Here is a 13,130-nt window from a genome sequence, read left to right on the forward strand (position 1 = left end):
AAAAGCTTTTATCTGGTTTGGGAAAAAAAGTACTTTCTCCATCTTGACCCGGTGCTAGTGATGAAAGGCGGTATTAATTGACTCCTAAGGGAAAAAAAAAAGGAAACGCTGATCCCTGCTGACACTGAAGATGAGTCTCAGACGGACCCAGTTTACCTTTTGTTAGACCCACCGGCATCTACGGGCATTGCCAGTGCGCGTGCTTCGGCTGCTCATCTAATACTGAGCTGCTCAGCCCTCGCTGACTTAAATACTTCTTACCTGGATGGTTTAATTAAATTCAGGTATGGTTCAGGGGACAGCAAGAGCCTCATTTCGTTAAAATAATGAGAGTTTTGAAGTTTTAACTCTAGCAGTCTATTAAAAACACAATTATGACCTAACTGAAAGGTTCATAAAATATAGGGGCAATTTTCCAGGTACTGAAAAAGTCAATCATTACCTATAATGGTGAAGGGATCAGAAGCAGGATATAAGCTTCATTTTCAGGTCATCAGTTTACATGGCCAAGTGTGCAGGGCTCCGTGGGGGTCCACTAAAGACAGGTGCATGCATTCGCACGCGCGCGCGCGCGCACACACACACACACACACACACACACACAGATGCTGCGGACAGGTCGAGAGGGCATGGCCTCTAATGGGATGGAGGGGTCAGTTTTACAACTGAATCACAAACACTGCCTTTTGCAGATCTTGTGATTTGCAAGTAAAATCAGGGTGAACGTGAAAAAAAAAATAGAAAAATGACAATTCCTGGTTGTGCATTTTCTGGGAGAAAGTTCCGGGAGAGCCGTCGTTCAGCAGGAAGACACCTGTGTTCCCACTGCCGGTGCTCACGCTAATGGGGGCAAGGGCAGGAAGTCAGCAGGTGCAGCACGTGGGCCTCGATAAAGGAACAAAACCCTCACGGGGATGCCTTGACCTGAGGCAGTTTACAGAATCACTAGCCCAAGAAACCTTAGTTACGAATGACAGTTTCTGTAAGTAACTGATGGGAATGTTCTGTTGTGCAGGAACAAATGTAAAACGTTCGTGCAGAAAGGTGCCAGCTGTTGCTAAGTGCTGCTGTCCAGCAGCGGCGTCCATCTGTCCAAGCCCCGGGCTCACCACTCACTCCAGGACGCCGTCCCATTTCAAAACCGACAACGCCGGGCGTACGGGAATGTGGGCAGAGGGCCAGCTCCTACCAGGTCCAACGCCTGGTCCGAGCTGCCCTCTCCAAACTCTGCTTGGGGCACTGATCAACTAACATCTCTGCAAGTTACAAAAGGGATGGAAGGAGGCAAAACTCCAGGGTAACTAGTTGATAATACGAGGCCTTGTCACTCTCGCCCCCAATAGGAACCGACCGGGGAAGGAGAGCCGTGCACAGGACTCAAGTTCAGAAAAGGACGGAGGAGAGGGGGCTGATACAAGTGTGTGCAATCGTACACGCACGTACGAGACGTAAAGAAGAGCAGAGAAAGGACGGCCGGGACGCGGGAATTTCCACGGCTTTCGACTGTGCACAGCCAGGCACCAAAACAGAAACATAACAAGTACCTAAGGGACAGCACGTCTCACCTGTCGGTGACATTCTCACCGGTTATATGTGAGGCCCCTACAGACCTGACCCAATGATCAGTGTTTCTGTGGCAATTGTCCACCAGGGAAAACAGCCTGGGTTTCAGTCTCCCACACGGGTGCACTTACTTGTGTCCAGACTCATGGGCAATGGTGAAGGCCAGTCCAAGCCCCGTGTCTTCATTAATAGTACAGCTGCGGTATTTACTGCACATTCCACTGATGGGCGCAAATCCTGCGGGACACAGACATCAAAGGAATATACAGCAGCACTGTTGCAGCAAAATAAAGAGGGTGTATTGTATAGGTGTATGAGTCCTCTGTCCCTTCCAGAAGTGTGGTTTGCACCTGCGTGTGGCGAAATCTGGGACACTCCTGGACAAGTGCATTAAGGGTTCTTTGCAACGCGAGCGGGAGGGATCTTCTCTCCGCATGGAAAACAATTCATGGCTCTAAGTGGTGTTCACATCACAGGTTACGATGATGGGGGCCAAGGAGAAAAGGGGATTCACTGCAGGTGAAGGAGAATTTCTACATTTGTCTATAAACACCTGTGTTCTAGAAAGCCCAAATAAAAAAGTGCTACATGGTGTAGGTGCATCAGGAAGTCCCCAAGACCAGCCCAGGTTCAAGGACTCGCCAGGGGGATTCACAGGACTCAGGCTTTGTCAAAGTCACAGGTATAGTTTCATACGGATAGCAAAGGATGAGAACGAAATCATCCAAGAGAACAGGTGCATGGGGAGAGGTGTGGCAGAAACCAGGCACGAGCTGCCAGAGCCCTCTCCCGGTGGATCCACAGAGGACACACCTAATTCCCCCCCAGCAACCTGTGGCTGTCTCATCAGAGACCAGGGCCCCGGGGTTTTATCCGGGGCTCATCACATAGCACCCCAGCCTGGCACATGGACCCAAACTCCGGACTCCCAGAAGGAAGGCAGACATGCCGCGTAAGCCCCATTATCTGGGCAAGCAGTGTAGACACAGCAGGCCAGCTCATCAAGCACGGTGGTGGGAACCCTGGTTCTCAGAGGCCAGCCTTGTAAGCAGGCCTTTTCAGGAACGAGCAGTCACGATGAACCTCTTTCTGTTGAGTTCTATCTCAATAAGATCCCGGGAAGAAATGAAGAATTAGAAAGAAAAGACAGGAATTCTTGAATCTGTAAGGAACTTTTCCTTAGGAAGTAATCACTTGGTGAATAAACGTACACTTTGATGCGTGGCCAGAGTGCCTAGAGGACAGCACATCTATTCTCTCCACTCGGGCTCAGTATGGCACCTGCGTGTTCCTCCAGACTCCACAGGAGGGTCTTACCCAGGGTGTCGCAGGGCTCATTCTTCCAGGAACATATGTCCAGACCGGTCAGCAAGATGGCGTGGTCATGGCGCGTCCCGTCTTTGCCCATCAAGCCAGACTGCCACTGGCAGAAGCTGCTTAAGGTGTGGTCCGCGTGGTGGCTTATCACAAGCCCCGGCTGCGGGAGACAGACCAAGACCCCATGAGGAGAGAGAGAAAACGCCTTACAATGCACCTGTTACCCCTCCGCCATCACACCGGCCTACCATTAACTCAGATTTCAAAGACACAGAGGGATCGGGATGGTCTCCAAGCTAATCCATCTGTTTCATGGATTAACATGCAAAGGCCGGTGGCTTGTATAAAACCTGCATGGAGGGGCGCCTGGGTGGCTCAGTCGGTTGGGCGACCGACTTCGGCTCAGGTCACGATCTCGCGGTCCGTGAGTTCGAGCCCCGCGTCGGGCTCTGGGCTGACGGCTCAGAGCCTGGGGCCTGTTTCGGATTCTGTGTCTCCCTCTCTCTCTGACCCTCCCCTGCTCGTGCCCTGTCTCTCTCTGTCTCAAAAATAAATAAATGTTAAAAAAAAAATTTTTTTTAAAAACCTGCACGGATTCTGGACAGACGCTTCCGTTCCCTTCTGTAGTTCTGCACAGACCCGGCCGGGAGGCACTGAGCTGACCCTGAATGCATTTTCAATGCCCCAAGAAAGACTACTTGTGTGCATGAACGTCTGCATCAAAGTCTTTGTAAAACACCTTGTAAAATTATCTCAGGCAAAAGAATCATTTCTCTGCGACTCTGAACATGCACGGAAACACACCCAGACAGCTGATTTCACAACCAAGTTGGGCGAGTGGGATTTCCAACTGATAACTCACTCTTAGCCATTTATTATTACAGCGTTAAATCAAGTCACTTCGCTACCAAAGCAACATGCTTATGAGGAGGGTCCGGTCAATGGGTAAAGCGCTATTTCTAGAAGACAGACTGGAACTAGAAAGAAACTGGGCAGGATACATCCCACCTTACGCATATACACCACGTTCTCACAGAGCGACAGTGCAATATTAGAGTGAAGGCCACCCGAACGCTTGGGAAATTCAGAAATCAGGGTTGGGGGCGGGGGTGGAGCAGGAACCACCAGAGAAGGCTGCACGGAGTTATTTGAACTATTTACTGGGACGCTGTTTTTTTTCCTGTGGCTCGGTCACAGAAAGCCAGGTTAAACAGCTCGGTTCCAGGACAACTCGGGAGAAGCATTCATGACTAGATATTGGGTTAAATTCTGTGTCTCTCAGTCACCGAATCGGTTTTCTCCTTCCTTGCTTATTTTGTCTTTCCGGAGAGTCAAAGCCAGCTAAGCTAAATGCTGTGTGTGTACCAGCACTGGGACATGCCTCACATTCTTCAGCCGCTGATTTCCAGGAACACTGCATGCATCAAAGTTAACACAGGTGTACGATCAAAAGATAACCTCGCTTATTCTTTGCAGCTTGGATGAAGTCCAAGGTGAAAACGATTTAATACAAGGAATAATTAACCTGTCACCTGAGACGCCCCGCCAGTTCTGCACCCCCTCCCCAGACGCTCACTCACACAAAGACAATGCAGTTGTATCTTTCTGACCATTCCGGCTAGAAACAGGTTTCCCCACGCGGGCCCCCCACTCTGCCCAGAACAGGAGAAATGCCCCAGAAGCTTACAGTCCGGAGGCATCTCAGGTCTTACGAATGGTCTTAGGTTTCATCTAAAAAAAATTCTTTGTTTTATAAATAAGAAAACTGGGGCTACCAGGAGACCCTGCTAAGATAGCAGCAAGGTGCAGGGCTCTCTCCTCCTAGGCGGAGTCCGTCATCAGCATGAAGCAAAGGAGAAGGGGGAGGCTTGGAAGGCTGAGACACCCCCATTAGCTGTGCCACAAAACGTTCATATGCAACGTCCCTGAGAACTGAAGGGCCCACCCGTGCATTGACACAGGGACTCTGGAACTCAGGCAGAGGAGATGCTTTTACCCACTGTGACCAAGGTCCGGCATAATCCGGTGTTTGTATGCAATGAGAGAAATGCACTTGACATCCAGACTCTACGAAAATACAACCCTGTGGCCCAAGGCAGTGGGGGTGAGCGCGGTCAGTCTTAGGAGTTGGGAGGGGACAGAGTAAAACAAAATGCTGACAGTACTATCTCACTGCCAGGTGGGAGGGTGGTTTTGGTGTCCTGGCAACACGCAGAAAGGGCTCAGTCCCACCTGGGACCCTAAAAGCTCACGGTGGGGACGTGGCTGAAGACGCACTTTCCGCTGTCTCCCCAGTGTTTCCCACCCATACATTTAAGGCAGTTCTCCTATTTTACTTTTCTAATAAGACTCCTAAAAATAGTCCTTACCACCTCTGCACTCACACGCACACCCACGTGCACAGACACACACGTGCGCATGCACACAAAATTCAAATCATCATGGAGGGAACTGATGAGAAACTCCCTGCGTGAGACACAAAACATTAAATGCTTTTGGTTCCCGAGGGAAAGGAAAGTCAGGAATCCACAGAATGATCCCATCAAGGAAAATGGGGCATCGCTTTACATTCATTTTTCTGGAAGAAAAGAAGCTGGCTTCAAAGACAGCATACCTGGTCTTCCTCTAGAAGAATCAGACCTACAACTGCGATGTTGATGTTTCCTCCTATCGTTCCATCTTTGAACAAAGCAGACACCTGAAAAAGACAGGCATTCCCCGTCAGTCCCCACATGTGACGTTCCCCCAGCCCCCAGAGTCCTGCTGGTGAAGGCCGGTCCCTGTGGTCTTGTGACACAGTCACAGTCAAAGTCAATGCTGACTTTCTTATACTGCCAGACAGGTATAGAAATCTCTCATGGCCAGGCAGACCAATCGTTAAATCTTTATCATTAGTGCCTGGTAGTAAGAGCTGAAGTTTGGGGAGGCAGGTTCTGCCTCTTATGGAACACCACTGAGGGTATTACGAGCCTCCGAGGTGATAAAAGCTCTCAGGTGGACACAACAGAGTGTTCTAGCGATGACGGCTGGGGCATGCATTCCCCTTGCTTTCCCGGGGAGGGCCTCTGGAGGAGCTCCCAAGAGAAATGCTTGGGAAGAGACCAGAAGATCCAAGAAAGAGAAGGCCTAAGTGTGGAAAGAAGGCCGAGGAAAGGTGCCCACAAGGGGTACGACAACAGCAGACGTTGGTGGCTGTTCAGGGTGACGAGCGAGGGCCCCTCGGGCTGGCTCGGCACCGACGTGCAGAATACTGGAACGGCTCGACAAAACAGAAGCAACGTTGGCACAAACCAGAGCCCTGACGTCCTCAGCCCCTGGATGCGCAGTGGCAGGTGTCTCGATGCCACTGCCCCCTCCGTCCCCTGGGGGATGAGAAACCACGTGGGGCGGGCGGCCAGAAAGGATGCTAGCAGGAATACCCACGTGCTGAGCTGGAACAGAAAGCGTGTTTTCAAAACACTGTCATCCCCACTAATTTTCAAAACACACTCAGGCGACCCAAGATCTTGTCTTCCGTGAACCAGGTGTCACTGAGTCTCCGCCACCCAAGTGGGGCTTAGATGCCTCTCGTCGCTGCTCCTCGTTACAACAAGCTGCCGATCTGGGACACGGGACTGTTTACCCGGGATGGCAGTCTACAGGGTTGGATGCTTTTCTGCCTCTAGATGACATAATGCATATTCGATACTTAAACACTAATGCTCCTAAGGAGATGGGCATTTCTATACCGGCATCTAAAATCACACGCAATGCTGACAGGCAGGTTTACTGCGCTGAACTGTCTCGGGGTCCTCGTACAGATTTCTGGTAAATGAAGACCTTGGTCCCCTCAAACCGTACTGCCCACTCGCAGAGAGGGCCAGTCTGTTCTCTGGAGTTCTGAACACGGCTCTTTGACGGGAGCATGTGAAGAGTGAAGGGGTCATGACAGATAAAACCCATCTCTTGTGCCTGAGACACAGACCCACGCCCATCAGGTGGGATCACACACGACTTCGACAAGAAGGCGCTTCCTACCATGTTGAGTATCGTCAGCACGTAGGTGGTGATGTTCTCGTGGCCGTGCGTCTGCATCATCTTCCTGTCGACCACCACCAGCGTCTCCACATTCAGCTCCTCGTTCCTATGGGACTTGAGAAGAGAGCGCTTGTGCCTGGAGCAAGACGCATACTCGTCGGGCAAGACGAAAAGGTCTCCCTCGGGAGGCTGGGGCATGTCTACGGAGGGAATGTTCCGGGAAGAAACGAAAGCAAAAGTCGTCACCCCAAACCAGCGGTGGAACTGGGTATGCCCACCCTGGGTTTTCACAACGAAAGTTCACGACGTGAGCCACGTCACCCTTACGACTTTGTGACACAAAACCGGTGTTAACATGAAACTTGCATGAAAGTGAAGTTCATACAACCTAGGTGTGATGGAAACCATTGCTAGGTCTACCTCTCTATAATTTTGCCCCGACTTAAAAGAAAAAGAGAGGGCACCTTGGCTTTCACGTGCTCGTCTCTAGAAGCACAATGTTCAAAGACCATTCGCGTAAAGATGCGTCAGACGGGCTCCGCACGAGACTTACGGACCACAAAGCGGAACGATGGCTACCACGCGGTGCCTTGCATCGTTGTCATATTTGAAAAATGTTAATGGCCTCTTTTTAAAGGTCATTCCCAAGTCTGGACGCGTCACTGGTCTATCTGTCGTGTTTCAAATGGGTTTACAAACTTGGTGACACAGATCTACTCCACTGCAGAGCCGAATTTCCTAGAAAGCACCATAAATATTTACCTCGCTTAATTACAAGACAAAATACACTCTGTCCCCTTGGCACCGTTTAAAAATCGTCTGGGCATTTATAATCAGGGAGCTAACACTATGCTAAAAATGAGTCAGCTTTGTGGACGCCCCAGAAAATGCGGTTAGAGTCGTTTCGTGTGAAAGTGGACTTCAAAACACCCACATGTACGGGTGGCACTAATTCAAAGCCATGCCAACTCTGTTCATGGACCGCACCACCAGAAGATGCCATTTTTTTTGGCTGGTACCCACATCTGGTGCATATTTTCTCTTTGCTAAGATACTTTCAAACCTAAATGAACCCTGTGGAAGCTAATAATGATTCTGGCAAAGTTCTCAAAGCACCAGTCGCATGCCACCGACACTGATGCAATTAGAGAGGCCTGACTCCACCCTCAGAGCTCTCTCTACTGGGTAGAGATAGGCTCCGGGTAGGGATGGGCCACCGAGGCACAGGGGAGGCATGGAGCAACCTGCTCGCAGCCCCTCCCTACGAAGTGTCAGAAACGGGGTGTCCCGTCTGGCAGCATGGTCCCAGAGCACAAGGTTAATCCTCACCATTGATTTTAAGCAAATCAATCTGCCTGTGACTGCCATTTCCCACAGGTGCCTAAACACGCGCCAAAAAAAGTTCCCATTTTCTGAGCCGGAGACTCTAATGGGAAAAATCTTCATTAAACGTGAACCCCACCGAGCCAGAAGGCTGGGACTCCTCCAAGCACATCCAGAGCCCCACGAGCAACACGGAAAGATCCAGGCGCAGACAGCGGAGGTCCCGAGAATTAAATGCTTCAGCCCGGAAGCCGCGCGTGTCACCTGCGCCCGCCCGCCACTCGGCCACCAAGCGCTCACGGAACTGCCGTGCGCCCAGCAGGGAAGGGATGGAAATATCTGGCAAACCGAACTGCACCACAAGGGTCACTAATGTCCTGTAAGAGGCATTTTTGTGGCACTCTGCGTCTGTTATGAAAAGAAGAGCCACTTTTCCCTCCCATTTTTCAGATAAAAAACTTCTTGTGCAGTGTTTCCAAATGACTGACTACCCTGCCCCAATCACCCCCCACCCCCGAGATTCTGAAGAGCCCGTCCAGGCAGCACACAGGTGCACACGCATACACACACACACACACACACACACACACACAGGCACAGCCACGGCAAACAGGATGACTTCGCTGTGTGCCGAGCTGTGCCCTAGGCGTCACTGGCCTGCACGGCTCTGATGACCCCCCCTTCATTTCAGCAGGGTCCACACCGCTGGATTTTCTCACGGCCCGCTACCACATCGGCTTTGAACCCTAGTGTGGCCTGTGGAAGAGGGAAGGACAGCCCTGCCAGGATCCAGGCACTTGGCTTTTTGTCCCTGACACGGGATCCGTCCCGGACCGAGCCCTGCCGGCACGAATTCTGGCTCTGACCTTGTCCGTGCCTGAGGCCCGCCTCTTGGTCCCGACCCTGCCCGGTCCCATCCCCTGCCACCTTCCCCCACCTGCTTCTCCCTGTCTACGCAGCCAGAGCAGCTGATGCTGACCAGTGCGTCCTGTTCTGACACCACTCGACCTCAGTCTCCCCGACTTTCTCAGACTCCGTTCACCTCTCGCCGTCCCCAGACCCACTCTTCCTGCGGACCGAGCCCACCGACTTAGGCGATTTGGACTTGAGTTTCTCACTTGAACATAGCATCAGGCTTTTCTTCACGGGATAATAGGGGTCCAGATGATACACAGGTGCTGACAGTTTAATGGTACTTTCTGTGCCGCTGTAAGAACCAAGTGATTTGGGGCCATCTATTCTATTCCACCTGCAGCGCGACCTTCTCTGTTTTAGGGTGCCGGGCACAGCAGCCAAAGAAACCGGCAGGGGAAGACGGGCTTCGCAGAGCCCCACTGGGGGCAAGTTTAACAAAGTGGTGCTGGAGGGGAAGGTGAGGGAAGCCAGGACAACTCCAGACAACACTCAACTGCGAGAGGCTCCCACGTGAAGTGCAAATATCACATCACCTCTGAGGCGTTCACCACACAACAAAGGATTCCACAAAGCGCTGGTGATAAACGACAGCTGAATTACGTCACGTGGAGCCTGTCCCTTTGATGCGGTGGTGTAAAATATATAAACATGTACGGAGATAAATTACCTCGCAGAAAACTATGTGGGCTCTCATAAATCTAGACCTCCAAACCACAGAATTACTGAGCAGACATGCCGGGGTCCCTTTGAAGACTTCCAGTGGATTCTGCATTTCTGGGCGGTACGTCATCTCACCTGCCCAGGGAACAGGTCTGGGGAACAAAAACACCCACCGCTATCTGTCCGTCCCCCACGAGGGGTGTTTGCAAACGGAACACACAGACGATGGAACCAACAGGTAAGTCCGGCGAGGACCGCCCACTGATTCCACCTCGCGGCCGGACGACTTGCAAGAACATTTGAACATTTCGTGGGCGCACGTAAATGCCCGAAAGGTTAAACGCACGCAAAGAATCGCCCTTACATACATTTCTTGCGTCTGCCACAGAAATGCCGCTTTTGCGGGTGCTGGAGGGTCGAGCCGCCGTGAAGGTGCGGGGTCCCCAGCTCCCGATCCCTCTGGGTCACGACCGCCTGGGGAGCCCCCGGAGCCCGCTCGTCTGCGGATCTCTTGTACAGTATGTGGGAGGGGGGCCCAGCCCCGGCGGCGTCCCCGGGTGTCCCCGCCAGCTGGGAAGGAAGTGGCTTCAGGAAGTAATCGGCTTCTTGTGTTCTTATCATGCCCGACTGGAAACAGAGAGGAAGAAAGAAAGGGCGGTTACACCTCCTGACCAGACGACGTCCGGGATGCCAGCATCACTTCTGTCTCCTTCCTTCCCAAGCACCTGTTCCTCCCCCGTGGCTGAGGGCGAGGACGGGAAAGACCCTGAACTCTTCCCATCTGCATCCTCGTACAAGCTCCACGACGTGACTCCAGGAACACAGGGGGCTCCCAGCGCAGGAACGGGGGTTCCTTTAACCCAGATCACGGAGGAGAGAGCTCACGTGCACAACACAGACTCAGATGTGAGTGTGGGTGTGGGGGGAGGGGGGGGTCCCACACAAGAAGATCAAATTGCAAGCCTAACAGTCATTTGCAGAACTCCTTTCAAACTTGACCGTGATGTGACACTGGGTGTAGAAGCGTGCAATTTAAAATTAATCCAGAAGAGGGGCGCCTGGGGGGTTCAGCCGGTTAAGCATCCGATTTCGGCTCAGGTCATGATCTCACAGTTCATGGGTTCGAACCCCGCGTCGGGCTCTGTGCTGACGGCTCGGAGCCTGGAGCCCGCTTCGGATTCTGGGTCTCCCTCTCTCTCTCCCCCTCCCCCACTCATGCCCTCTTTCTGTCTCTCAAATAAACATAAATAAATTTTTTTTTTAATTAATCCAGAGGAAAGCACAAGACAATTTACTTAGGGTAGCAGGAAGGCCTTTCTAAGCAAGGTACTATGGAAATAGGAAAAATCTAACTCATAAAAACACTAAAAGACATCTGTAGAGCAAAAGTAGTGTTCAAAAACACTAAAAGTATTCTAAAGGAGGCAAAATTGAGGGACTGCTTTTTACCTTTTAGAGTGACAAATATTTTTAAAAAATTTTTTAATGTTTTTATTTATTTTTGAAGGAGAGAGAGACAGAACATAAGCAGGGGAGGGGCAGAGAGAGAGAGAGGGAGGCACAGAATCCGAAGCAAGCTCCAGGCTCTGAGCTGTCAGCACAGAGCCCGATGCGGGGCTCGAACTCACAAACGGTGAGATCAGACCTGAGCCGAAGTCGGACGCTTAACCGACTGAGCAACCCAGGTGCCCCTAGAGTGACAGATATTTTTAAAACCTGATAGTAACAAGTGCCGGAGAATCCATGGCAAAGTGTGGTTCTAGAAAAGTGGTCACTGGGGCACAGCCAGGAGGCAGCTGCCATGGCTTCCCGCCATGTCCACCAGCACTGAAAATGTGCCATCAGGTCTAAGGAGTTAGCCTTTTGGAATTCTTCCCAATGCTTCGTATAGGCACCGCCCCAACACGGACCAATATATATGACTGTATAAGTGCAGCATTGTGTGTAAGAGCACAAAACAGAAAATAATAAAAAATAAATCATTTAAAGGCTTACCAATTAATTCGGGGCAATGTTTTTATTTTTTATTTTTAAAAATTTTTTTTTAATTTTTTATTTTATTTAAAAATTTTTTTTAACATTTATTTATTTTTGAGGCAGAGAGAGTCAGAGCATGAACAGGGGAGGGGCAGAGAGAGAGGGAGACACAGAATCTGAAACAGGCTCCAGGCTCTGAGCTGTCAGCACAGAGCCCGACGCGGGGCTCGAACTCACGGACCGTGAGATCATGACCTGAGCCGAAGTCGGACGCTTAACTGACCAAGCCACCCAAGCGCCCCTCAGGGTAATGTTTTTAAAGTATATTTGTATATTCGAAGAGAACAGAAGATTAAAAAAAGATCAGATAATTATGTGCTGATGATAATCATAATTATTATACATAATTGAACATTTTTTCTCAAGTTCCTGAGACTGTGGATAACATCTGTATAATACCTTATCGAAATTTTTTTAAGTTTACTTATTTATTTTGAGAGAGAGAGAGTGAGTGCACAAAAGCCGGGGAGGGACAGAGGGAGAAGGAGGGAGAGAATCCGAAGCAGGCTCCACGCTGTCAGCACAGAGCCCAATGTGGGGCTCGATCCCACGAACCGTGAGATCATGACCTGAGCCGAAATCAAGAGTCGAACACTTAAAGGACTGAGCCACTCAGGCACCCTTATGATGCCTTATTTACATCACTGACTGCAATTCTGTGTTAGGGGTATCGTATTACTCTCTTCTCAGGGGTGAGGACAGAGAACTACAGTGGTTCACTTCTGTTTCCAAGGCAACCCGGCTAGGAAATAGAGTTGGGATTTGAGCAGAATCAGAGTCAGTTCAGAACCTGCGCTTCGACGGTTTATACTCCGAGGGTTTCCAAAAAGGATTAAATTTATACAGTGTATAATAGATGCTGTGATCCCAAGCACGTCCATTTTCAAAAGCGTGGTCTGCACGTAGAGAACGTCCCTGGAAGAAGTGAGAGCCTTCGCGGGTGGCCGTGGGCGGCTGTCTTTGGGGAGAAGACTGCAGGAGGGACCCTTCTTGCATCTTCGTACCTTTCTGCACCACTCAAGTTTTTAGAATCTGTGTGTTTTCTTACATAAGTAATGTCAGTGGCACTGCTGGATTATGGGGTTAGAGACAATTTTTTGCACCCCTTATAAATGTTATTCAATATCGCCCTGATTTGAGAAGACAATGAATTGTCTCTGCAGAACTGTCCAGCTGTCACTTAGAACTCTCTGATGCTAAACCACCAGCCTTACAATCGGGCTGATTTTTCCCAAAGTCACTTTGATAATTTCCTACACCGAGCTGGACGCTGATTAGGTACTCAAAGAGGTTGATGC

At 50.5% G+C, this 13,130-nt stretch overlaps 1 protein-coding gene across 1 annotated transcript in view; it reads right to left on the reverse strand.

Annotated features, from left to right (window-relative positions):
• Nucleotides 1-13,130, reverse strand: part of ADAMTS16 (ADAM metallopeptidase with thrombospondin type 1 motif 16) — a 160,419-nt gene that overhangs the window by 103,725 nt on the left and 43,564 nt on the right. The window contains exons 4-8 of the mRNA XM_043601460.1: nucleotides 10,164-10,422; nucleotides 6,898-7,097; nucleotides 5,495-5,578; nucleotides 2,881-3,040; nucleotides 1,695-1,800 (exon numbers count right to left, since the gene is read on the reverse strand). Of these exons, the coding sequence (XP_043457395.1) occupies nucleotides 1,695-1,800; nucleotides 2,881-3,040; nucleotides 5,495-5,578; nucleotides 6,898-7,097; nucleotides 10,164-10,422 (809 nt within the window). The remainder of the gene's footprint in view (nucleotides 1-1,694; nucleotides 1,801-2,880; nucleotides 3,041-5,494; nucleotides 5,579-6,897; nucleotides 7,098-10,163; nucleotides 10,423-13,130) is intronic.

The sequence above is a fragment of the Prionailurus bengalensis genome, chromosome A1 (genome assembly GCF_016509475.1).
Source record: "Prionailurus bengalensis isolate Pbe53 chromosome A1, Fcat_Pben_1.1_paternal_pri, whole genome shotgun sequence".
Taxonomy (NCBI): Eukaryota; Metazoa; Chordata; class Mammalia; order Carnivora; family Felidae; genus Prionailurus; species Prionailurus bengalensis.